Raw genomic sequence first — 27591 nt, forward strand, 5'->3', positions numbered from 1 at the left:
TAAGTAGTATTTGTCTGTAGTTGTATGTCTTTTGTTCCAGGTTTGATTCTAGGCAGCTTTGTCTCAATAGAGGGCGCTTTGCTGTTTAATCAGTTTATGGGTTATACTGCAAAGGTAGATTTGTGTAAAACACATAAACATAACATATATGTTTTCTATTCAGGAACAAATTGTTAGCAACATTGTGCTTTGTCCAAAACGTCTACTGTAGACGAATGAGTTTAATACCTGGGACAATGGAATCCTCAATAAATACACAAACTGCTGGAGGAAGAAAATCAGACTTAAGGTAAAACATTAGAGTTGCAGGTAAATCATCATGTTGGTCATCTTATCAACCTTAAATAAAAGCACATGATGCTGGATATTTGTTTTCCTCTATTATTTAGGCTCAAGTTAACCCATCAGATTTTAGAGAACTGTAGTTTCTTATAGTTTATTTTACATTTTTATTCTTCAGCATCTCTGGTATTAAATAATTAACCTCTGCAGCATCGTACCCTCAGATATGGTATATTTCAGTCTGAGATCATATGGATCTGGGGTATCTTTTGTTCATGTGGGGAAAACCAAGCTCCTCGATCCCTGAGAGAATAAGAGGTTTTACGGTAGAGACCTACTTAATTATTTATTGTTGTACTGCTTTGAAAAATCATCTTATTTTGTTCAATTGTGCAGAAATACTCCTGCCTGTGACAGTATATATATATATATATATATTATATGTTTTTTTTCTATTATGTAAATAAGAGTGATATGCCTAATTTCTGATAACTGACCAGCAAAATTATGTTTAGTCAAAAATCTGGTAAATTGCAGATTTGACCTGTCTGGTTACTTCCATCAAATATTGGGGTGAATCCAGATCAGAGGAAAGATCCAGGATTTTTGTTTTCACTTTCTTTAACATTGCGTTTCTCAACATATTCACTTCTCAGGAAATGATTCATGGATCTTGATGAAGAAAAATTAAATAGGGGACTGATATTTAGGATCTAGTGAATTAAGATGTTGTTTCATAAGGTGGATGTTGGGCTTTGGTGGAGGAATGTGCTCTACTGAGGGCCATCCTAGTTTTGTATGTATTAAACAAACAAGATACACTGTGTTGATTAAATTGAAGTAGCCATGTTAACCAGATTAACCGTCTCTTGTTGGAAAAGCATAGCAAAATACTAAAGTTACAGATATAGCTATAGCCTTAACTCACGTAAATAGGCTATGTTAGCCTTTAGCCAAAAAACCCCACACAGTAACACACACACACACACACAGACACATTAATATACACTTGAGCTTAACTCCCCACAGTTTTTCTATGAACAAATAAGTCCCTTCTCAAAGCAACAGTAAGAAATATTGGCTGTGATAATGTCCAACACATAACATGGTCCTGCTGTCTCTCTGAATATCACATCAGACATCCATAGTTTTTCTGCACATAATTAAAGTTCTAAGACACTTTGGAGCGAATGATGTCACTCCTGCTAATCTATAGCAAGTTTTTAAAATTTAGTCAGAAAAAAGTTTTTTACATTCACTCTATAATGTATGTTTGATGCAGACCAGCCGACAAGTTAAACCCTGGAAATAAACTGTGCTTGAATGCACCTCAGTTTAGGCAAATTCAAGTGGCAGCCAACTCCGCTGGTCTGTGCTTGTGTAATGTGAGGGGAGAATTGTGTCATTGTGAGAAGGCTGCGCTGGATCTGACCCTGACCACGACGAGAAGTGCAAGTGTGAAATCCAGTTGAAAGCTGAGCAGCTGATGAAGCTACATAACAAAAGCAATATCATCTCTCCCCCTCTCTCCGTAATGTCTTTTCATCCTTCTCTCTCCTCTTTCACTGGGCTGTTTTCACATCGTCGTACAATAGACGTTTCAATAAAACATCATTTAGTGATGTAGTTTATTTAAAAACTTTGTACCGACTATCTATGTTTTCTTTGTTAGATTTAGCACAATGCGGCTTTTCCATTAATTTCCATTTTTCCCTGTTGCTTAATGTGTATGAAGCAATTAGGTGCACATCACTCATGCCTGTTGGGTATGTTACCATAGCTACGATACGCTTGTGCACACAATCATCTGGTCCTCGTTTCCTCCAATAGGGTCGCACGGCTGGAGCTGCAATATAAAGTAAAGATGCTCATCTTTCAGCAACACCCTCCTAAGAATCTGAAACAGGTGCACGAGTATGAAAAAGTCTCAGACGGTGGCAGGCGGGGGACTGCGCCCAGTCATGGCGGACCACAGAAACCAGATCCGACGGGACACACAGCAGGAGAGGAAGGTGAGAGCGTCTACCATCTTGAAACGTAACCAGTCTTATTGTTCGTTTGAGAGAGTTGGGCGGAACAAAAACTGTGACAGTAAACAAGATACGCCTTCACATTGAGGGCTTTGAACGCCAACAGAGACCAGGAGCAACAAAATAGGAAGTGTCACTATAAATGAAATGCATCAGTTGCATGAAAGAAGAAGGAGTCTGTTTATACTTGTAAATGTACTCCGAGGCTACTCTGGTCAAATATAGTTTCATCTAGTAAAATATAAAGAATTCCAGATGCCAAAGGTGCTTTCATTTGATACATATGATAGTGCAGCTGGTAATTAAAAGAAAAAAGAAAGACAGTTATTGACAGTTCTATTATAATTTTAAATAAATGAACAAAAATTACACTATTTATACAGATGTGGCCTCAATGGAAAAGAGCTCCAAATCCGTCCCTCAGAACATCTGAGGAAAAGTTGCGTTAAGGGACGATCATGGAGGAGCTTTGAGGCCAGGCTTGTTGATATCAAAGTCCTGGAAGCTGATATTATTATTTTTAATATTTTTTTTTTTGCGGACTATCCATATCGCTCTGTGAGAAATAAATGTGGCCAGTTAATCTCCGGCGTGCAAAGGGACAACAGCCAATGCAGCATGTTCAAGCTGCCCCCCTGCTGGGCGGCCCATGAGCCTGTCGATATGGTGGTTTGATGTTGGATGGAAAATGAGAACCCCCCACAACAAACAGAGCGGGCTGGAACAGAGGGACTGGAACAGAGAAAGAGAGGGCAGAAAGGGAAGAACCATCGACAGATGGACTCCGCTGTGATTAAAGATGGCGGCAGTCTTGACTGCAGACTGCGAAGGATTGTGCTCGATCCATAGAAAAGCGCTGGGAGTAGTCTGCGATCCGGCACAACAAAACAAAGATGCACACAGTGAGGTTAACCAGCAGGTACGTCTGCTTTTCAATCTCTGTGGATGAAAAACGCGGTTACCAGTAACTTCCCATTGTGTTGTTTATCAGTCTATTGTGTCTCTGATCGTCTCCTGTGTCAGTACCACGCTGGTTTTGTTGTCCCTCATCAAAACCAAAGCACGTCATTTGATATGACCGGCGAATGTTCATCCCATGACCAGACTACTGAAGACCCCCGATAGACCGACCGCTTACATCTATTTGAATTTCTTCAAGGCGGCAGATGTCTGACAATGTACTTTCGCGATTAGATACATGGCTGCGGATGTATGTCTTTGGTATTATGTCACCGTAGTAAATGGATATGGGCCTTAATAAGATTTTTTCCCGTCCGGCAGGAGTGCGGTCAATGCAGGAGCTGGAATACCCAGCGAAATAAACTTAAATCGGCAAATTGCTCAATCCTCTGTGCCTAATCCAGTCCAAGGCTTGTTAGTCATGATATATTCAGCCAGGACAAAGGACATCAGCAGGACTCCAGAATACATTCTCCAACGCTCTATTGATATGACTCATTTTTAGAAGTTAAAACAATCATTGAATAGCTTTAATATTCCCATCACACTTTTCTCAAAACCCCCTTAGCTAAATAATTTGGTTATTCCAATCGACAGGTTTTGAGTTTCTCAATAAATGCGTAACTTTTCCATTGCTCGTTTTGACGGGTTTAAAAGATGTTTGTTGTTGCCTTTGTTCGTCTTAACTTTCAGTGAATTCTTTTAGAGAAAAAAAATAGCAATGTCTATTGTGTGGGCTCAGAATGGGAGCATTCATTTTATAACAAGTGCTAATGGGCTTTTGTCCATCAGAGAGTCTTCAGCAGAGATAAGCCTATTTCAGGCAAGGCCCTACAAGGGAATCTAAATCCACACTGACAGGTGGAACAAAAGACGAATAAAAGGACTGAACTGGGAAACATTAAGTTGTCCTCTGGTAACACTTCATCGCAGAGGGACGTTCAGGAATCTGGAAAATGTTACAAAACTCTAGAATGATTTTTGCTCTGAAATCATCTAACAAGTGTGAGTTTATCCCTCTGTAGGAGCCATGTTTGTTATAACTCAGAAAAACACAACATGGTGAATTATTAGATGATGGTTGAAAAAATAGGAATTGACAATACAATGTTAATTCTTTCAGTGAAGGATTTACAGCTATTTCTCCAACTGTTTTACAGCAGAAAGCAGATTTTGCACAGTCTTGGCTGATTTCATAAATAACCACTTCTGGTTCATACAGTTCCACCTCAGAGCTTAGCAGTGAAATGTCTTCCATTGTTCCTCCGTCTCTCGAGCAGCTCCACTGGGCCAGTCGCTTCAGGGCTTCTTGTTTGTAGCTGCTGAGGAAGGGGAGAAAATGTTTCGTTCACTCTCCACACTCAGACGTTTGAAGCTGCTGGAGAGATTCAGTTTACCAACCTCCTGGTCACATCACTTCCTGCTCTCACATTACTGAATTTTTAACCTGCGCCAACCTAGAAAATACTGTTACTTTTCTCTTTACATGAGACTCAACATATCTTCTTATTTCTTTCTTCCAGGAACAAATGGATGGCAAAGACAAACTGTTATGGCGACATTCTGCTCTGGCCAGTGATTTTCATTTCATTGAGATGACGGGGATGTTACCATTACTGCAGACCCATGGGTTTAATAACTGCACAATGGAATCCTCAATAAATGGACGAACTGCTGGAGGATGCATGAGGAAGACAATCAGATTTAAGGTAAAACCTGTTGGTCTTATGTTATAAACAATAACATGCTCTCAACACAAATAAGACAAACATGTTGATTTGTGTGTGAATCTTCAACATCGTCATGTGAACCATTTATGAACACACACGAACACACGGACAAAGATACATAGAATATTTCATTTCAGATCATCTTTAGCCTTCAGTCCCTTCTTCAGTCAAGTGAAGGCAAGTTTTGCACAATTTGAGCCATACAAGAACTTCATCAGAATAAACAGACACAAACAACACTGAGGAGGCTTAGTTATTCATCATAAGAAATCAGTCTGAGTTGATTTGAAAACTCTGAACTGATGAGCAAGTTAGTGCCTGACAGAAAGCATCAGTTAGTTATCAATAGTCTTAGATTATCAACAGTTAAATATTTCTGAAAAGTGAAGCTTTTGCTAAGGGCTACGGCCAAAGAGAATATTTAAAGATGGACGATGTGAAGCTTCCAAAAGTGAGGCCAAAAAAAATCTTGATCGCCCCCCGGTGGCTGGCTGCAGTACAGGTCATAAACTCTGGCTCCTCGTTAGTGAGACGTGTTTCAAAGTCAAAAGTTGACGTTTTAATCACCCTGATTTATGTTCAAGTGTTAATTTTTGTAATAAGTTTGGTTTTAATATTTGATGTTATAAAAATTAACATGATTGACAGCTGAGACTGACAGATTGGTCGAGCTTGTGTATTTGCGGGACCTTGAAAAGCAATGCCTCCAAATGCTGTCACCTGCAGAAGGGTAACCTTTATGGGAGATATTTTGACTTTATTTTTTGTACAGTGTGAGGAAGTAGACTTGATGTCCTATCTACAGTCCATAGCTACGAAGAACTTCGTAGAAATTAGCATTTTTCAAACAATAAAGGTAATCATTTGAATACAGAGCGATTAGTTTGTTCCGACCACTAATCCAAATCTCAAAAATATTCTATTTATATCTTACATGATGAAGTGAAACAAGAAAATATTCACATCCAAGAAGCTTGAACGAGAAAACTTTAACATTCCATACTTCTAAAAATGATTTATCGATAATCAAATTAGGTGTAGATGATGTTATTTTGATTGATCAATCAATTGATAGATCGACTGTTGCACTTCTAGTTACTTGTATAGTGTGCTGCTATGATGGAGCACTGTCTGTGAAGGAATCAGTGTCATGACTGGAGGTTGATGTGATATGTTGTTGACACATCATCAGCCTGAGGCTCTGAATCACAGTCAAGGTTTTCTAGCGGAAGAAATGCTGACCTTTGAAATCTATGTTAGCAGAACACTGAAATGTTTTATGAACAATAACTGAAAGACAGCCGATGGATGGAAAAATGATAGATGCACGAAGAGTATTTGAGTATCAGGATGTTTAAGCTGTTGCTGCCCAAAACCATTTTCTACCCTAAGGAAGCTGGAGTGTCTTTTTCATCTTTTGTGTCACTGGCATGAATATTGGAGGCGCTGTGTACTGTTCACACTTTAACAGGTTTTGTAGATGTGAGCGGGCAGTTCTTGTGATGTGGTGTGACGGAGTGTGAAATGTATATCCCTGTTCATTCCAGTGATCCTAAATGGTTTTGGTGTAATTACATAATCAAACGCATACATGGTTTTGATGACGTTCCACTGGCCTTTCATCTTGGAGTCAGTAAAACCATGTGACTGCTCAGTGACTGTCTGGTATGAAAGCACACAAACTGACACAGGCCATTATTGCTGCGTTTGGTCCGTCTCTTAGTCTTTGTGTTGTAAGCTTAAGTTAAGTAATGACACGTCAAGCGTGTGTAATGGTGGAAAAATCATCAGTTGAACTGAAACATTGCGGCAATAGATGTCTTGCTTCAAAGGATCACTGCTTGTAGTTTCAACGTATAAAGGCTGTGTGCCTCACTTGGACTTAATCTCAGCAAGAAAATAAGGATTTAATGTGTTTCTAATTTTGTGATGGCACTGTAGCGTTTTTTCAGCGGAGGTCTGTCACTCCTTAATTTGATTGAGACCGTGGCGCCACACTACAGCCATCTTTATATACAGACGATCTACTATTAACCTGTCATGCTGCTGGCCAGTTTTCCACAATCTGTTCTTGTGCCATGCTGAGAAGATTTAGTTGATCAAAGCACAGCCACCCCTTATGAAGTAATCAGTGGAGCCATCTAGTGCAGTCTACGGTTGGACTGAAAAAATGCTGACTTCCAGCTTTTAAAGCACATCGTTGTCTCACCTGCTCTTGCAACAGTCAAATGGGAAATTTCTACTTTCTATGCTTCATGTGCAAACAGGAAAGCAGCATTTATGTCATCATTAAGGACAACAAAATAATAATGATTATTTATATTTTATACTTTAACCATTGTCCCCACCAACTTTATTATACATCACTATGAATAATAAGAAAACACCAATGCAACTAAATAAATCAAAGATTAATCAAGAAAATAATCCAGATATTTTTCTTAACGTAACATCTAAGAATAAAGGCAAATTTTGTCTGCATTGTTTATGTTACGGTTTAGGGTTAGCTGTCAATCACGATGTTTCACCCCACTTTTTATGCGTTGAATCTAAGCATACTGGAAAAAAATTATACTAGATTTTGAGTATGCACCAATGTAAAATAACAGAAACCATATATGACAAACAAATTATATTGCGTCTAGTTTGTCCTTTTTAGTCTGGTCCATGTCCCATGACATTAAGGGGGTGGGATTAATGACAGATACTGCAGCCAGACTCTTTGACACAACTGTTTATAAAAAGGTATTGAGATTGATGTTTAAATAGTGATAATTTCTTGAGAAGGTCTTTACTTTTAATATGAAATAATAATAAAATAAAGTGTCACCCCATGTGCAATAGTCTTTAGGGTGTGTTGGTATTTGAATCGAATTTTTAATATCGTTTATTTAAAAAATCACTGAAGGGAATAGCGACCTCTTTTTCGAGATATTTATCACCTGAGAAAGAGAAGAAGAGGAATCAGTGTACCACTAATCGGTGGTAATGTGTGTAGTGAACGCTTGGGGCGCTGTGCACGTTCTGCGGTGCAGCCTCGGCTCCGCGCACAGAGACAGGGGAGAGGGAGAGGTAGAGAGAGGGAGAGAAGGGGAGAGAGAGAGAGGGAGACAGCCATGGAGAGGTGGAGAACGGACTGTTGTCTTTGTTATTTTTAAAGTGCTGCTCTTCGCAGCGGTGTCACCGCCGGCGGGTCGTCCCGGTCCGAACACCCGATGCACCAGAAAGCAGCGAGGAGATTCTCCCGGGTTGAGTATGTGTGACTTTTTTCTTCCTCTCCTCCTCCTCCTCCTCCTGCTCCCGGTGCCCTCGGCTCGGAGCTCGGGCACCGGGATGGCGGTGGAGTCCGGAGACAGAAGCGGGAGTGAAAGCGAGGGTTCACTTGAGTGTTTGCGGGGCTTTGATGCGGGGTGTCACCGCGTGTCCTCTGACGGCGAGAGGACACGCAGATCCGGCGGCTCGCCGAGCAGCTGCTAGCGGGCACGGCGCGCTGATTAGCGGGGGACAAGTGGGACAAAGTTGTGCACTTGTCGCTGGGCTAACAGGCCTGTCCCCCCCCCCTCTCCCTGTGTGTGTGTGTGTGTGTGTGGACGGAGTTAGTTGGTGCCTCCCTCCCTTCCCCCACTCGCCGCTGCTGCCGGAGAGGCCAAGACACGGCTGTGATGAGCTTCACCTCCGAAGGGGACGAGCCCGTTCACTTGTCGGTCCACACAAAGACCGGGACATGTCCCCGAGCCACTGCGCGTATGCATACTCACACACACACACACACACACACACACACACACACACACACACACACACACACACACACACACACACACACACACACACACACACACACACACACACACACACCTGTGACCGCACCACCGCGAATTTAAATATGCAGGCGCTTTCCCGTTCATGATGTAGAGCCGGTGCATCATTACACGCAGGTAACGTGGAGCTAATTTCAAATTTGAAATTCATCCCCTGAGAATTTAAACACCGCCATTGTTTGCTCGTGGTCCCACTGTATTTTATTTATTTATTTATTTTGCAGTTAAGCACAGTGCACGTGCTGCTCACGCTTACGGATTGCGCAGAGAATAACACTGTTGGCAGGTTTTTGTTTGTGCTGTCTTCATTCAGTCAGGGGTAACGATTATTGTGTGTGTGTGTGTGTGTGTCTGTGTGTGTGTGTGTGTGTATTGGACAATACAGGGAGTGGGTGTGCCCTAAAGGGAATGTGATGGCAACCATTAAAAAGGAGAATATTTCCAGTGAAATCACAGATGGAGTAAAGACAGCTGTCAGACCTCCCTTCATTCGCTCATTGAAATCATGAACCCAATTTTCCTCACCCCCGTATTTTTTTTCTTCCCATCCCCAAACCATTAGCATCAACTACATGGGATGGAGGAGGTTATTCCGGTTCCAAGGTGAAACCAGGGCATGTCATGCTGTTTTTCTTTTAATTGGCCCTTTAGTCAGAGCCTTAACCGGTCACCACAATTTAGTCCTGTCCACAGCTGTCAAGGCGTCTAAAAGGGAATATTGTTTACGCTCTATTACATTTACATTACGCATTTATCACACCATCATATTCTTCCAGGCATGCAGCCTGTGTACAGTCCATAGAGGCGCACATGTGGGCACTGCTGTGTCTTTCCTCAGCAAAAAAGCTCAGGGACAATGTGTCCTTGAACTAGAGATGCAATCCCTCAAATCCTAACATGCACTATTCTGCTGCCGACCTTCCCCTACGATAGGAAGGGAGAAAAGAATACTAGACAAGGATCAATGAAGTATGCTTTGCAGTACTGATCATATTGGTTAAAAATAGATACACTAATCCTGCTTTATTATTGAGTTAATAAACCCCAGGAGTGTTGAGGTTGTACTGTGGTGATACACTACTACTAATCTGGATGTAACTGGAGTAGCTGTGTAAAGTAATGATATGCTTATGCATATAAATCAGTGTGATATTACTGGGTGCTACATTAACACTGCACCATATTCGCCCTACACCCAGTGGAAAGCTGCCTCTAGACTACCAAACCATATTAGAAGATGACTTGATTTTCTAATTTCTGCTCAGGTTTGCAGATGCTCTGCAGAATCTATGGCCACAGACCAAGAGCATGAAACTCTATTTCAGTTTAAATTATCAGAATCAAATATCACTTTCCTAATATTGGAGTGTAAACACACTCTGCCGTGGGGATGTGTGTCAGTACCAGAAGCTACTGTCTGGTTTTAAAGCTCCACAGTAGCTTTTTCAAATCCTCTGGATTTCTGCAGAATTTGCATTAATTTTAATGTTCAGCTGGAAATTGGCCACATGATGAGTTTTTCATGGAAAATCTGATGAAAATGCAAACTCTGCAGGATTAAAAAAATTCCCCACAGGATATTAGTCCTTTCACCGGGGGTACGGCACATAATCGATCAACATTTTGTCAACACTAGATGTTCATTTGAATCACACTTGGTTTCAGTAAATTGCTGCATGGATTTTTTTCCCCAGTGATCTGAGAATGAGTGTTAAATTATCTTTTAAAAGCATTCCCCTGCCTTTCAGTGATGTGATGAAGCTGCGACTCATTGTATATTTTTTCCCTCTTTGCAGGAGTTGTTCTGCAGTGGCGTATGTAGAGGTCTGGATCTAATAGTTGTGCAGTGTGGGCTCCACGGAGACGTGGCTTATGGATGCTGGAACCATGAGCGTAAGCGACAAAAGGGGCTACCTAGCCGACCTGGGGGGAGGCTTCACTGAGGATGCACCCAGGCCTCCAGTCCCAGGGGAGGAAGGTGAGCTTGTGTGCAGTGACGGACGCCAATGCAGCAACTTAGGCTTCTCGACAAAGAATGAGAGCCTCAAATGTGAGGCGTCTGTGGCTACACCCAGGCGACCCGACTTGGACCTGGGTTATGAGCCGGAGGGCAGTGCCTCTCCGACACCACCCTACATAAAGTGGGCAGAATCTCTTCACTCCCTCCTGGATGACCAGGATGGCATCCACTTGTTTCGGATGTTTCTCAAGCAGGAGGAGTGCGCGGATATGCTGGACTTCTGGTTTGCATGCAGTGGGTTTCGCAAACAAGAAGCTAATGAGGGTAACGAAGAGAAGAAGCTCAAACTGGCAAAAGCTATCTATAAGAAATTTGTCTTGGACAACAATGGGATCGTTTCCAGACAGATCAAACCAGCCACCAAGTCCTTCATTAAAGACTGTGTGATGAAGCTTCATATTGATCCAGCAATGTTTGACCAGGCTCAGACTGAGATACAGACTATCATGGAGGACAACACCTACCCCTTATTCCTCAAGTCTGACATTTATTTGGAATATACACGGACAGGAGGAGAGAGCCCTAAGCTGTTCAGTGATCAGAGCTCTGTTTCTGGGAAAGGACTGTCGGGTTACTTGCCGACTTTAAATGAAGATGAGGAATGGAGATGTGACCATGAGGCAGAGGAGCAGACCGAGAGTGACCCCACACCGAGCAACCGGCTTACCAAGAAGCTGCTGATGGAGACTGCGACGCAGCGAGTTTGCAACATTGCGAGATTCCAGGACAGTCACGAGTACAGGTAAATCCTCCCAGCAATCTAGAAAGCCTCACATCAGTTCCCACTGCATAGCTTTTCTCTGCAAAGTGCTGAATTAGAAATAAACCTGAAACCCCACACCGCCCCCTACACTGCCTCAAGTTTGAAAAGATGAGAGCCAGAGAGTAGCACAAGAGACAGCTGAGATGAGAGGAAGATGGTGGTGGGGAAGTTGAGTCTAAGTTAACTTGCCGTTGCAAAGTTGAAGAAGTCTTCTTTGTGTTTTCTTGTGCAGGTACTCTGGGAGATGTGTTTTCCCATCGGATAAGGTTTAGATGTGAAAACACTATATTGTTTGAAGAGGAGCTTTTCCAAAAATCACTATAAGCTTTGTTCTCTTCAACCTCTTAATATTTAGTCTGCATTTCTGGAGAAAAAGTATTTTTCTGTAATAAAATGATCAACTCCAAATCTTTTTTTAAGGGTTAGGGTTATGACTCGTCACACCCACGTATATAGATTTGATTTGATAATACTGGATTCTGAAGCAACATTATGACATCAGAACGTTTTTTCTTAAATCACACTCAACTGACTCATATACTGCTGATTAATTTGGACTGTAGTGTATTTGTTGACTATGTTTGTGCAATAACATTCGATCTGTGGCATCTATATGCTTTGGAAAACCTTTCACTACAGCTGCACTATTTGTATGAGTTTATTGTAATTTGTGGTGTTTTCCTGTCTGCTCTCAAAGTGATAATTCAGGCAGTTTAAATCCAATATGGATTAAATTTGGCAAATGTGTTGGCAGTTAGGTCGGGACCTCCACTATTATTTTTCATACAAGATACAAGATACAAGATACATTTATTAATCCTGTCAAAGGTCAAGGTCAGAGCACGGGATTACGCCTAATGCTAAATTGAAATGCTTTGAAAGTACATATACAATTTGAATAATCTTACATTCTGTTGTAGATTGTATTAAATAAATATTTACATATGTTTAACTGTTTAAAAACATTAAACAATACACATATGTTTGCTACAGCACTCATACACCCACAAAATAAGAATATTCTGCTCATCAGGTCTCATTTTACATCAGGTGACATGTTTTCTTATTTTTGCTGACCTGCATCCCTCCTATAAATATCAAGTTATGATAATGTCACCATTTTGTTTATCTATACAATGAATTTGACCTCTGCTCAAAAGTGGTAACATTAAAGCAAAATATAAAACAGCTGAACAGCTTTAACACTTTACGCTTACACATTTTAACAGTGTAGCACATATTGAATATTTAGGACTACATGCAGTGTGGGTGGAGCATCTGTCTGAGTGCATTAATAGTTGTCAATGTGTTACGCTACGGTGGATTCCACCAGATGTTGCTATAATCTCTGCGGTGCAAAGTCTGCTGATGCCTGCTGATCAGGACTCTGCGATTCCTACGGAATTAGCAGGTGATGATGACGACAGTGAAACGTTGCGATAGGCTGGGGATGTGGGGGGGATTTGAGGTGGTGTTGTTAATAGACTGGAAGCTCAAGGCAATGAGCATACAAGGGGTAAAGTAAATTAGGAAAAAGATAATTATCCTCAGCGCACACATAAACATTTATTTAACATTATTCAGAAGAGCTCATGAAAGATGCTTTGAGGCCTGGTGTTTTTCTAGTCTTACTCAGGATGAATACCAGGAGTCATTTGAGAGCCGTCCTCTTTTACTTTATCTGTTGTGGATTAACATGTTGGGTTTATCTCCTTTAAGTGCTCAGTAGACCGTGCAGATGCCGACAAACTTAAGTTGTGTTTATAAGCAGCGGAGGGACCTCACTGTCCTAATGTGCCCTCCACATTGTGACATCGAGTTCCATTCCCTTCAACATGGTGATGCCTGTCAAGGATTGACCGTCCCAGCCTAACTGCTGATTAATGCTGAAAAACATTAGAGTCTCTTCATTTTAACGTGCCTCTGAATGCACAATAATAAGAGGGTCGTACACTGATTTAAAGTCAGTGTTCAGTTGTTTGTTTGATCCAGTGCCAGTTATCCTCAACAGAATATTGACTTTAACTTTGTTCTATCTTTGTTTCTTCCCCTGTGACGACTGAGTTGTGTGCATTTTTTGGCTGAGTGTGATTCCTGCAGATCCAGTTAGTCTTTGCTTTGCATTTTTTACACATTTGCTGACTTTGACATGTTTGGTGTAAACATGCTCTTCTTCTTTTTCACTCTGAAGCAGGATTTGAGAATAATTCAGTCTTTTGCCTGAAGTGTTTTTTACGTTCTAACCATCAACAAACATAAAATGTTCTTATATTTATTCTGTTCCACTGATTCATCAGTTAATCTACATATAATCATGCACCTACAATAGATTTGAATGTGCAAGAGAGACAGGTGGTAAAGAAAAAACTTTATTTCAATAAATGTTAATCTGACTTGGCATTATTGAGCAGTTGAACAGACCTGGCTAGTTTTACTTTGACCTTTCATGTCTTTCCTAAAGTTATTCATCTCATAGTTTGTTTATCCATGAGTGGAACTGATCTACATGGTTTATTCATGATTTTGCATTTCCACAAAGAAATAGTCCAGTAATTTAACACTATTCGATGTTTACACTTTGAGACCAAAATATATACAGACAATAGAAATACAATCAGATGCAAAGAAGAAAGGTGTCAACATTTTTAAAACATCAAAGTTGGAGAAGAATTTTATTTGATTTTGGCTTGACTGGCTTTGGCACGGTTGCTGGTAAAGCTTGCCTTACTGTTATGGCAGTTCCAAATATGATATTGTAAAAGTTTTATCTTGTTTACAAAGAACAGGAACAATGGTGAATTGTTATGAGGTTAACAAGAGCAGGTTCCTCCAGTTTAAGAAGTTATAATGTGACATGAAAAGTTACATCAAGTAATATTACTGCCTTTTATTTTTAAACAATTTTTATGAAACAAAATTTGCCATTGGTTGTTTGTTGTCTCATCAGATAAATGAGAAACAAGATATTAAACTTTCTCATTCAGATCAGCCTTAAATAATTGAATGACTTGAAAGAGAACTGTCTATATATTTATTAATATTTATTATATAAGGATATTTTTCAAAATGTATATGTCTCAGTTTTGTTCTCAATCAGGTAAGATGCGCTTCAAAGTTCCTGCTCAATATTTCCCCTGTAAACTGACATCATGTGTAATGTCTGAAAGAATTGTTGTTTTTGGAGTCACACCATGGTCATTGATAATGTTGAGTCAGAGCCAGATCTAATACCTTTTCTTTTGTAATAAGACTTCTTGGACTCTATGTGTTGACAATAACCAACAATGCTCTCAGACATTAAATGTACGTTTGACAAAATCCAGCTGTATATACAACTCCTGAAACCCTTATATGTTACGTTGCTTGTGTTATAAATAAAGCCTGATCGATTTATCGGTTAGCCAATGAATATCAGCCGTCATAGACGTTTCAGCATTTATGTTTACCGATATGAAAACTTTAAATATATATATATCACGGTATCACCATTTCTATGATTGTGTTTTGTGCTATAATACAAGGAAGGGACAAATGAAACAGAAAAATGCTGTTATTTCACTGAAACTCACTGCTGTTATCATTCACGGGCAGCCAGTGTTCTCATTAATTGTTGGGGAACTGTGAGCAGTGTTGCAGGACAGTTTTGCTCCAGTATTCAAACACTAAAGAAATAATTTCATCAACTGCATTTTTGTTTTATTTGTCCCAACTCTTCACCAAACCTCCACTGGAAATATCCAGTGTTTCTGAACGTGGTTGCTAATGAAAATCACTTGGTCACAAAGGTTTCATGTTGAACTCGGCTTCTGCATTCCAAACAGGGAGAAGGCTTGGGATAAATGCTTCAGGGAATTCAAATTTGAATAATAAAAAAAAAAAAAGATGATGCCTAACATCTATAATTCATGTGTACAAGGCCCTGTAAGAAATGTGTTCAGCAGAGTCAATGAATCTAGAATGTAAATTGTGTGAAGCCTCCATATAATTCTGTAGATGCGCTGCAAGATGAGGCTGTATGGTCCAGTTACAGTATACACCATTTCCCAATATTTTATAAAGCTGCTGTTTACTGATGCATCATGGAATACGGCAGAGGCAGAGAAGATGACCAGGTGCAGGAATGGGGGGTGTTAGGGCTGCAGACATATGTTGGCATATATTCTTACCATTGTGCAAAAAGACTAAACTATGCACACATACAAACCAGGTCGTGTTGCAGGGCTGCACAATATATAATCACATGTCATTACTCTTCTTAACTGTGTGAGCTGGGTCCATGCAGATGTGGTTCAACAGCAGCTCTTATCTCCCTCCATCTTCCACCGTCATCGTTGCCATATGGTGTGCTTCGTGGAAAAGCCTCTCACTATGACCAGGATTTGTTTTCGAGCACTCAACTGGCTCAGATCAGCTTGTTTGACGTGAATCTAGCGTAGGTGGTAAAATAGGTTTGCAGTTAATCTAGTCTGTTGGGTTTGTGTCAGGCTTTTCATACCCAAACTGCTGCACCTTCATTTGACAGGAGGAGCTCCTCTTATAATTCAGAGCTCCCCAATTGGTCTTGGCTGGTTGGAGTTCCTCTCCTGTTTGAATTACTCTTTGTAAGAGCTGTAATCTATTATATGGGGAAATCTAACAATTATCTTTCCCTCAGCCACACTTATTTGTCAGTTCCATTTCTTGAATGAATGAAGATTTCATGCTTTTCTTTGTCATGATTGAGAGTTAAAGGAATACATTTGTGGTTTGGGGCTGCTGACTAAACAAAGCATGACATTTAAAGAAGTCACATTGGCATGAAAGACATTTCCCACAACTTTTTGATGTCATGTAAACAGATTAATCATATTATTATTAAAATATTGAATATAACTGTTAATTGGAGCCCTACTTTTGTGTGTTTTATGTAGTGTGATCCAATGTGAAGCATCAGCATTCTCAGTCTTCCAACCAAATGGAAGTAGATTGAAGACTTGTCTGTTCTGAAATCAGGACAAAACACTGCCCAACTATCATATTTTGGTCTGTTTTGTTAGAGTACCTTTTTTTTTTTTCTCAGCATTTCCTGTATTTCTTCATCTTTCCAGGCCCGCTGCATGTCGGGAGCCCATCAACCCGTACTACGTCAACTCCGGTTACGCCCTGGCCCCTGCCACCAGCGCCAATGACAGTGAGCAGCAGAGTTTGTCCAGTGACGCAGACACGATTTCCCTTACCGACAGCAGCGTGTATGTATTTTCTCATCTCATACACTCTTCTTACATTAAGTTGTGCTACTGGCTTTAAGGGCTGCAATATTGCCTCGTATGTAGTTTTATAATCTGAATGGAAGGCAGAACCTAGACTTAAGTATTCCCAGTTGCTATTTAAACGGAAGGCATGTCATGTAAGTTTGCTATGCTAGAAGAAGTAAAGGTTTAATTGGCTTCAATTCTTGCCCATTTCCCCTGTGCTCAAACTTTACAACAGGAGCAGCAACTAAAGTCCCATCTGCTCATTAGCCATACCAGTGAAAGCTGTTAGAATTGATCTATAATACTAATTAGGATTCTTAAAAGTAGTCTCTGAGCACACATTAAGCCAATGTCTGATAGTATCTATTTAAGTGGAAATCCTAACTTACTGACGTCTTCTGCAAACATGAGGACAAACTTTAAATGTGATTCTTTAAAGTGGCAGTTCTTAATTTGCACTGAACAAAGCAAATGTTTGTTTTATTTATGTTTTCTTTCAGGGACAACTTTATTATTGTACAAGCAGGAGAGCCACAGGCGACACATTTCTACCATATGGGCTCACTTGAAGCAGGACTTGTTTTCCATTGCAGGGCATGAAACCAGGCATGTGCTGGTGAAAGAAGATTTAAAATACAAAAAATGAATGTTTTCTAGGTGCAGAGATGGCACCAGGGAATTAAGCCAAAGAAACTTCAAAGCTTTGCACAACTGGACAAAAATGTGTTTGAAGCGGAGTGGATTAGAGGCTGTTATCAGCTAATTGGTCCAGAGCTTCCAGCACAGGAGGAGTGTAAAACCCAGCGTGGCCAATACCACACGGAATTAGGGACTCATGGATGTGTTCACATGTAACTGTAATCTGCCAGACCACTTGTGGTGTAGCATGGACACAATAAGCCTGTGAGAATACCTGTCCTGCTGTACTGATTGATCAAGACTTACTAGGTGTTCATTTTAGGGGGAGAAAGCAATGAAAAGCTTTGAGCTTCAAAGCTGCCTGTGTTGTTTATTCATGAGGTTTTATAAAAATGTCTTTGTTGTTAATTCTAGAGATGGGGTACCACCCTACAGATACCGCAAACAGCATCGCCGGGAGATGCACGAAAGTGCCAAAGCAAATGGGCGAGTGCCACTACCTCATATTCCAGTGAGTTATTCATGGGTTATTACCCCCCCTTCTCACTTTCTGCCTCCACACCTCTCTCTCTCTCTCCCTCTCTCTCCCTCTCTCTCTCTAGCTGTCGGTTTCTGCCTTATTTCTTTCTGCTTCCACCATTGGAGATGTGCATATTTAAGCTCTGCTGTGTCGCAGGGCTTGTGATGGAGTATAAGAATAGCTGATGGTGAAAGAGAAGGCTGTCTAAATGCAGCATGATGCTTTCCTAAGCTGTGTGTGCTGAAGCCTAGCAGACATGAATCCTCCCCTGTGACAGCCTGATGCCTCCCTGTGCAGCTGAAGCTGTCTCTTGGTAGGAAAACCCCGTCCCTAATTAGGCAGCGGAGGAAAGAGTCAAATTAAACTCCACACGTAGCATCCTATTAGGATGCACGGATTGACTGTGTAGTAGAGTACAAATTCCCAATGCATAACTTTTAAGGTCCCCTGCCCAAACAAATTAATCATGACTTCTCTAAGACTGACAGGCTATTTTATGTCATTTACTTTAATATCAATTGGTTTTTTTAAATTGTAAACTTATTCTAAATCAGGCGTCAAAAGCTTTCAATTGTCACGGCTGCAGCAGGAGAGGAAATAAATGTCACACACACTTAGTAATGAGATAATGTGTCATTGAAAAACCATGCTTCATTTATTTTCCTTCATTGTTTGTTTACAACATTATTGTGAATATAGCAGCTGGTGTCAGGATGTAAAGAGTCAGGGTGCTGCAAGGGGATGACAGTGATGCAGTGGTGACTTATCATGACATTTCTTCCCTCAGCGCCCAAACCGGATTCCAAAGGACATTCATGTGGAGCCAGAGCGTTTCGCTGCAGAGCTGAGCAGCAGACTGGAGGGGGTGCTGAGGGAGAGAGAGGCTCAGGAGAAACTTGAGGAGCGACTGAAGAGAGTTCGATTGGTACGTTCGCTTTATTTCCTAGACCAGTGTCGACTGTTTTGAGCACAACCAGATCTATTGTTTCGCTTATTGTGTCGAAGATATTACCTCCTACATGATGCAATCCAAATGATTCAGGGAAAAAGAGGGAGCATTGGAGTTTTGGGGTAGAATTTCCAAGATTTTCAGTGAAATTATTGGTATTTTTACATTAATATTCCACTTGTTACTTTTTTATTTATTTGATGTTTTTCAGTATTTTACAAAAGTTTGCCTTGATGTGTTGAGCTGAATTCACAGTACAATAATAATAATAATCTTTTAGCAGCCAGGTAGGAAAATAACATTAATTTCATGATGAGCAGCTAATTGATTAAATGCACAGTCTAAATTTTTATGTTGTGAATATTTATTTAGATTATCTCACATCTGAAAGACTCTTCTGGTTAGAGCTGTTACACAGATCTAAATCCTCACTCTTCAAATGTTCAAATCAGAGCCCTCTTTTCAAACTTTAATAATATAATAGATTTTCTTTTAATAAAAGAATAATTCAATAGATTGTGACCATAGACAGTGGAAAAGGAGACCGTTGTTTGAGTATCAGTAGGAATCATCAAAGCCCGTTTCTAAGCCAGAAAGCGAGATGTGTGCCTGGCCGCTGGGCTTTAAGTTTTCAGTAACAAAGGAGACTTAAATCCGTCTGGCCTTAATGAAATTAATGAGGCCAGCCATTTGAATGGGGAATAAAAACACATTATGAATCATTTGGAGAATTCTGTCCTTGGCCTGTCAGCGATCTGGCTTTGTCGATCAATCAGATGGAGCACCTGCGCACTCGCCGACTTGTAAGCTTGGAACAGTGTGCCGCCCGTTTGATGTCACTTGAACGGCGATGAAACGGTCGATGCGAGCACAAACGAAATCTCCCTCAGTACACCGAGCCAAGTATTAAGTCTCCAGGCAGACGATTTATGTGGTTTTGGCCCTGAAAGAAGAGACGCTGCCATCACACAGTTCGAGGTTTGCCTTATTAAACCTGGAGGCGGCAAGCATGAAATGACTGCCTTCATCGAGTGACACTCTGCGCATCTGGAAGAGGATATGGACAGGCCTCAGCTTCTTAACCATGCTGCCAGATGTTTTATACCATCGTGATGCATGAAGAATATCTGCTGCATCAAACCAGATTCAACTAGAATGGCACAGAGTAGTGTGCAGTCCTCCCCAGCAGTCTCCTTACATTCAATCAAGCTGCACCTCACACACTCATAGAAATCAGTTCCCAAAATATGGCAAGATCAAGATCCATGAATTATTCCATGGGGAATGAGTAAAAATTTCAAAAAATTGCCTCACAATGTTAAAAAAATATAAATAAATAAGTCCTGCATCTGCCCCTGATCCGTTCCCTGGGTTTCCTTCCTGATCCTTACCCCAGTTTTGTAGTAATCCATCCTAAAGTTATTGTGTAATCTTGCCTACAAACAAACCAACAAACAGACTGAGGTCAAAACATAAGGTAACAATCTGGCTGAAATTAGATGTCACATTCTGCTAAGAATATTATGGCTTCACTTAATTGAATTGTTTGGAACAATGGGCCCTATGATCCAGCTATGCACTGATTCACATACACGAGAAGCGTCATGCTATTCACATGAGTAAACCAGAGGCTGCAACCTTTATGGTTTTAACCAGATAACAGATCATCCAGACATGTGGACTCGTACTCCACATAATGAGAAGCATGTTATTGCATTAATGGAGCTGTAAAAAATATTTTTAAATGAAGAGGTCACGTTTGCATGAGTCTCTTCCAGTAGGCTCCGCTAACAAAGATCTCTTGATCTTGCTGCAGAGATACATCAGTTATTGAGAAAACATGCCAACAAATATTTGGCTGCATGTGACGTCTTTCAGAGCATCGCTGAGTTTAAGTAAGCAGCGGGCCGAGGGAAGTTCAGACTTTGTGGAAACAGGCTGAGAATCCCTTTGTGCTGTCTTTCATGTGGTTATATCGAATAGAATAGCGAGCACGGGGCAATAACAAACTCTGTTGTTCTGGCGTGTTCACAAACAAAGGTTTATTTAATTATTAACATAACTGACATGAAAAGTGTGGGAACGGGCTGGCTGAAAAATGAAAGTGAAACCCTTACCTACTGTTGTCTGTCCACTATATCTCTTTGTTCGCTCCTCTCCTTTCTCCCTCTGCCAAAGTGTTTCTAACTTTACACAGGACGCAGCACAGATGAAAGCTCTGCCGTATGGTGCTCATCGCTACAGCTGCATTAGAAACATTGTGATGGAGAATATAGATCTAGCAAATTGTGTTCCTTATGTCATGTTTTAAATTAAAGATATTTTGTATTTACAGATCTCAACTTTCCCAGTTTTAAATGACAGTATTCCTCCATCGGCTACTGTGTTGTATTTCACCTCTGCGTAGCCTCCAACCCCCCCTCCTGCGCCTGCTTAACAAAACCTCTTTAGAATCAAACCTGCAGCACCTCGCCCCATGGAGAGGGCTTACTCTATTAGAGCTGCGGCTGTATTGGTTCATTATAATGTCACAAATGTACCGTGTATATGTGTAATACCCTGAACTGGTATGGTTGTTGTTGTGCAATAATGGTTAGGAATGATACCATAAGATAGTGTGCCTTTAGGCGTTCAATAAATTTGGTTATCAAAAATAGAAAAATAAAACATTAATATTTAAAATATTAATATTAAATCATAACTTTTGTTTGACTAAGTTCTCGTGGGGCACCACCCTTCATAGAAGGGAAAAGATAGCCAATTTATTGATTAAGATCAGTCTCATTTAGATCTAGTTCAATTAGAAATCTTAATATTAACTATTAAAGACTATATAATGAACAGTTAAGGTTTATAGAGTTCTTGACAGTGTAGAGGTTGGCAAACTTCACTTATGCAACATTAATGACAGGACAAGGTTAAAAGAAAGCATTTATTATAAACATAATAAGTATAAAACACCAATTACTAAACAATATACTAACTAATAAAGATGTGTGGGTGTGTGTGTGTGTGTGTGTGTGTGTGTGAGGGTCTCTCTGGTGGCTAACAAAGAGAGTCACACCTTCCTGTGATCTTTTAAGATCTCTAAGCTAGCAGCCCCCCCCCCTCCTTCTGGTCGGGGGACGTAGCTAAGTAGGTGAAGAGATATGCGGGGTCTGTGAGAATGCTAATCAGAAAATGGCAGGGTCTGTGTTGAGCCCGACTTACATTAACCTTGATTTAACTTGTAACACAATATCACCACATATATCAAACTTATAAACACCACACAGAATCAAATAAACAGTCTTGCTTAGCCTAGTAAAATTATTAAGCCCAGATTATGTTACCAGTCCAAGGACAGGGAGAAAGTTGCTGTGCAGTTCGGTTAGCAGTTCTGGCTTTTGAAGTCTCTGGTTCGTGTGGTCTCTGCTTCCGCGGTTCTGTTGAGCTGTGCAGTTCAGTTGCTTATTGAAGCCGTAGTTCTTACCTGCAGGACACCGAGTCGCTGCAAGGAGTTTAGAAGAAGCTTGAGATGCGTGGAGGTTTTCTTGAGAAGATGAGCTGGAAGCTCGACCTTTGACCTCCAGTTGTTGGAAAGAGAATATTTGAGCTGGAGGAATCCGGTTCCTCCACTCGCCGATGCAGGAGGAAAGGCCAGCGGCCTGCTGTCCTCAGTGGTGGTCGGTGGAGAAGAGCGCTGCTGGAGCAGCCTTCGGCCCTCCGAGGGGTTGGAGAAAGAGAAAGACTTTGGGGGAGGCCTGCTATTATATAGGCCCAGTGGCCTCCAGGTCATGTGGCCAGATTTGACCAATTGGCAGCTGATCCTGGTAGAAATTCGCACCTATGTGCGAAGATGCTGAAACAAAGGGGACATGTTGCCTCCTGGGAGACGGAGTTATTTGACCTTCTCAGGACAAAGAGAACACATTGCACTCTGGGAGATTGAGTATTCTCCAGCCCATGCGGCTTGTCAGGACAAAGGACATGTGCTTTCAGGTTTTTACTTCGAATACAGGCCTGAAAGAGAGACCTGCCTTTTTGCACAAAAACCATGTCCCAACATTGTCTTCCCATTCGTCTCTAAAAGTCTGCAGTAAGAATGAGTGGACTCTTTTTAGCAAGTGGCTAAAATCTGCCATCTGCTGGTTGAAATGAGTACAATCTTCATTTTTATCAAATATGTCAGGAAATATGTTGTTAAAATAAATACAGTAAATTGTATACAACTTGGTTTTATTTACATGTGGTATGGAACATTATATGCTTTGGTTATTCATTAATTCCCTTTCCCCCAGAATAAGTTAAATTTTTTTACCAGATTTTTATTTCAGGTTTAATAACTGCCTCTTAATGATGTTTTGTGTTTGTGTGTTTCTCTACTAAAGGAAGAGGACGGTGATGAAATCATGCCCACAACCACAACATCAGCTGGTCACAGGTTCCTTCCTGGTGCTTATCCGCAGAATCACAGCTCCCGCTACACTGACATCACCTACAATGGGGCTTTTCTGAGAGACGCTCACGAGGAGAACCCAGAGAGTATCCTGGATGACCACGTCCAGCGGGTCATGAAAACCCCTGGCTGCCAGTCACCCGGGGCAGGTCGCCACTCGCCCAAGTCACGCTCACCCGACAGCTTCCCAGGGGGCAAAGGGATTGGACTGGGAATGCCGCTGTCATCAGGACAGGGCAAACACCCATCCAGACACGGCCTGAAGGGAGAGAGCAGCCACCTGTACCACCACAAACACGTGCATCACATCAACCAGGCAGGCATCGGAAAGCCCAAAGAGCAGGTGGAGGCGGAGGGAGCCATGCGTGCGCACGGCACCTTTCCCTGGGGAGTGGAGACGAGTCATTATGGATCAAGGTCTCGCAGCTACGCTGATGGCATGGGATCCAACTCCATGGAGCATTCAGGGTTTGTGCTACTGTAATGGCATTGATTCACCGAGAATGCATTTTGTTCTTTATCTCTAATCAGTCATTTTCTTCCATTGAACAGTAGCAAAGGTGGCCCACAGTGTAAAAAGGTGTACAGGAAAGGTGAGGATGTGCGGCCTTATGACATGGTGGGATCCGGAGAAGAGTTGGAGAAAAACCAGAAGATCCTTTTGTGGCTGATGGAGGGACAGAAAGAAATGGTTCAGCAAAAGAGAAGCCCGTACGGGTCAGTGAAGTCAATGAAGTTTTTGATAGCAAGAAGTTTCTCATCACCTTTGCTTGGTATGGTTGTTACCTTGGCTTTTCTCTGGCTTTTTCCCCCCTATCTTTCCCTAAGAAAGTCAACTATGTGTGTGTTTTGTGCTATAAACGTTTTAGGAGCACCACTGGATCCAAGAGGACCACAGCCCATGAGGGATCCCGCCTCGGCTCGGTGGAGAGACCAGGCTCGGTGTACCCGTGTGGCGGCGCCCAGCTGCGGAACAAAGCGCAGCCGTCACATCCGTTCATCCAGGATCCCACCATGCCCCCCAACCCAGCTCCCAGCCCCCTTATCCAGCTGGAGGAGGTTTGCCGGCGGCTTGAAGAGGAGAAGATAAAATCTGGAACTCTACAGCCCAAGCAAAGGTAAGAAAGCTCCAGGTCCTGTCAATTGATGCAGTTTTTTCAACAGCATCTATTCAACTTGATCGACGAGGGAAGAAGTCGGATCTGCCCTCTCAGTCTTTTTTATCAGAATGAAATAGTCTTGTTCTGTAGCGTGTGTTCTCCTCAGGGTCAGTCTGTTTCTAACTGCTGGGGGTGTTCGGTCACTCAGGTACGTGATGGAGGTGATCCAGAGGGGTCGAACCGCGGTGAGGCCGGCACTGTTCCCTCCGCTCAGCGTGGTGCCCGCCGTCTCTGACAGCGAGCTCTCCGAGCCTGAGTATGTTCACTGTGTCTTACCAGTAACTTTTCCCATAGTCTCCAACTTCCCCATAGATCACAGCATCCCACCATTCCTCCTATTGTCATCACTGGTCCTTTAGTTACCCAGAGCAGTGTGTGTTTTTAGAAGTACAAAAAAAGACCTGGGTGAATTTGATTTATAACTCCTGCCTTTGATTGACACAATCATCTGGCAACTAGGGGTCTGAGACTCTTTTCAATGGCCACAGATTCTCCGTATAAATAACTTGGATCTGACTTGATGATAGACAACATATATCTTTGGCTTGTTTTTTGAGAAGCACCCAGAGGAAGTAGAAGCGGACGTTGCCTGTGCTTTTGCAGAGGCAGACTAGCCAGAGTATATATTTTTTGATGTTTTTTCAGAAATGTCTTTCTGTCTGATGCTTGACTCTGAGTCTCAGAAGGCCACTCAACAGATGGAGGGGAGCAGGGGAGCTGGGAAGATGAAAAGCAGGTTATGTGGCACTGCCAGTGGGTTAAGACTCTGGTCAGACATGTGAAGACTGAAGTTCAGTCCCTCAGTTCCTTGATCGTAAAGACTGACTGAACCTTTGAGTGTCTCCAGTGCCCAAACCAGAAAATGCCTGAAAGAAGGCTGAGAAGTTGAAAAGAGGATATAGATATAAATGAACATCGTGATGTTTGTTTAGTCTAAAATAAAAGACAAAAAAGAGTTTAAGATACCAAAGTATAAAGCAACAAACTGATTTTAATTTGATTTGCAATACGAAATATACAAATAAAAGATGCATTATGTATTTATTCATTACTGCATTATGATCATCTACACCAGAGGTTTTGTAAGTGTACAAATAGACCTTCGGATAAGATTTAGACAACCATTCACATACACCAATTAGCTATTAGCCATCCCTGTTAGCAATTTACCCATCCCTGTACAAACAACCATCACTGTGTTGTTCTGATTCTGCATGGAACACGATAATTCACCGGCAGGTCCTGGAGTTATAAAGAGCTGCTGCCTTTTTTCCTGTGGTGTATTTATGGATGTTTACTCCTGACGGACAGAGATAATGATGTCCTCGGGAAGTATAAATCACACTGAATCAAAAAACAAATGTATCATGTCGGTGAGTGAGTCATCCCTCTGCTCCATTTTACCCAAATTGCAGCAGTTTGGCGCTGAAGGAAGCTTTTAAAGTGCTGTAATTGCCCCTTTGAGCGGTTTGTCACAGCCACTTCCCTTTAAAAACCACTGATCTGCATCAATATTAAAAAGTCTCGGAAGAAGGTAGAAAGTAACTGAGTTCTGAAGCTGAATCTCCACCAGTGTTCTTCCATGAAAAGGTTTTTCTGACAAGTGCAAACCAGGCCACCTCCTGCAAGCTGTCCTACAGAACACATCCATATGATGACTGGTTTAAAGTCATTGACATCACTCAACCGAGTCAGTTGTGTTTCCATTGTTAATTTGTACAAGATTCAAGATGTTTTATTGTGTATAATATTAATGTATATCTATAGCAGGAAAAACAAAATAGTTAAAGTATTATAGGACAGAATAATAAGAAAATGTACAGAATAGAATAAATGTTTATTTACAAAATAAATATAAAGTAATTAAGAATAATCCACAAGAACACATAATAAGAACCATTAAATATGTGAGAGACGTCAGCCCTCAGCTGAGTCCCTCATTTCCTGTGAGGTTAAATAAAAGGCTTTTAGGAAAAAGATGAGCTCCTGTCTCTGGAGCCAACTTAAGAATCATAACTCATTTTGTCTTTGACCTTGTTTCCACAAACTGACCGACCTGGTGCTTGTGTGGTCTTTAAATCTCATTCTAATATCATGTTTCTGTTGATTCCATGTGTTTTCACTGATGTTTTTATATTTCCATCATAAACTTTTTCAAATTTTATATCACAGCCATTGTTTCCCCAGTCTTACAGTCATTATGAGCATCAGCATGGAATTGCAATTGCCTTAAGTCTCAGCAAACTTTTGTTTTATATCAACAGCAGGTTGATAAATGGGAACCTTTCAGATTTTGTAAATTATTTTCTGTTTTCTGTTTCACTTCTATAGACATAAAGCCAGTAAGAAGCAGCCGTGTGAAAACACAGTGGTGGCATATTACTTCTGTGAGGAGCAGATTCCATACAGGACGTCTGTCAAAGGCAGAGTCGTCACTCTGGGCCAGTTCAAAGAGCTGCTCACAAAGAAAGGAAATTACAGGTGAGGTTCATGATGCTGAGGGATTTCTGTGGAAATGTATTATTGAGGAGCTGTTGGAACATCTAATAATCAATAATTATTTCCCTTATTAGTGAATCTCATATTTTTAAACCTCATCATCATCTTCATTATCTTGCTGTTATTACTTTTAAATTTCTTATCACCTTGTCTCGTCTGTTTCTTTGCCTTTTTCAGGTATTATTTCAAGAAGGTGAGCGACGAGTTTGACTGCGGGGTGGTGTTTGAAGAGGTGCGCGAAGATGATGCCATCTTGCCCATTTTTGAGGAGAAGATTATCGGGAAAGTCGAAAAGATTGATTGAAGTGCACGTTGAAAAGGAGGAGGAGGAGAAGTAGCGCGTGATGGGCCAAGGAGCGACTGGATGGTGAAGAGGAAGTGTTAAGAGATGAAGAATGTCGGAGCAGGGAGGAAACGGGTTCGGTGGAAGAGATGAAGAGCGAAGCAGTGGCCTCAGCGGGCGTAGCGCCGCTGCAGTGACTAGAGAAAAGACCTCATCCACTTCTTTGTAAGTGTGATGCAGACTTGTAAAGTTTCATAGAAGAA

General features: G+C 41.2%; 1 protein-coding gene across 1 annotated transcript; it reads left to right on the forward strand.

Moving 5' to 3' along the window:
• Positions 1-10695: 10695 nt before the first annotated feature.
• axin1 (axin 1) lies at positions 10696-27349 on the forward strand. Its single transcript, XM_061090398.1, has 10 exons — positions 10696-11585; positions 16694-16834; positions 17894-17990; positions 18787-18924; positions 23319-23860; positions 23939-24103; positions 24256-24504; positions 24695-24802; positions 26878-27027; positions 27223-27349. Exons 1-10 carry the CDS (start codon positions 10696-10698, stop codon positions 27347-27349), a joined length of 2607 nt encoding a protein of 868 aa, XP_060946381.1.
• The last annotated feature ends 242 nt before the right edge of the window (positions 27350-27591 follow it).

Source organism: Limanda limanda, chromosome 17 (assembly GCF_963576545.1).
Source record: "Limanda limanda chromosome 17, fLimLim1.1, whole genome shotgun sequence".
Taxonomy (NCBI): Eukaryota; Metazoa; Chordata; class Actinopteri; order Pleuronectiformes; family Pleuronectidae; genus Limanda; species Limanda limanda.

Bases quoted from the DNA above. Each gene is read 5' to 3' on its own strand.
- axin1 (XM_061090398.1), top strand. From the start codon at position 10,696: ATGGATGCTGGAACCATGAGCGTAAGCGACAAAAGGGGCTACCTAGCC. The intron at 16,835-17,893 runs GTATGTATTTTC...TGTTAATTCTAG, and splicing joins TCCCTTACCGACAGCAGCGT to AGATGGGGTACCACCCTACA. The intron at 17,991-18,786 runs GTGAGTTATTCA...TTCTTCCCTCAG, and splicing joins TGCCACTACCTCATATTCCA to CGCCCAAACCGGATTCCAAA.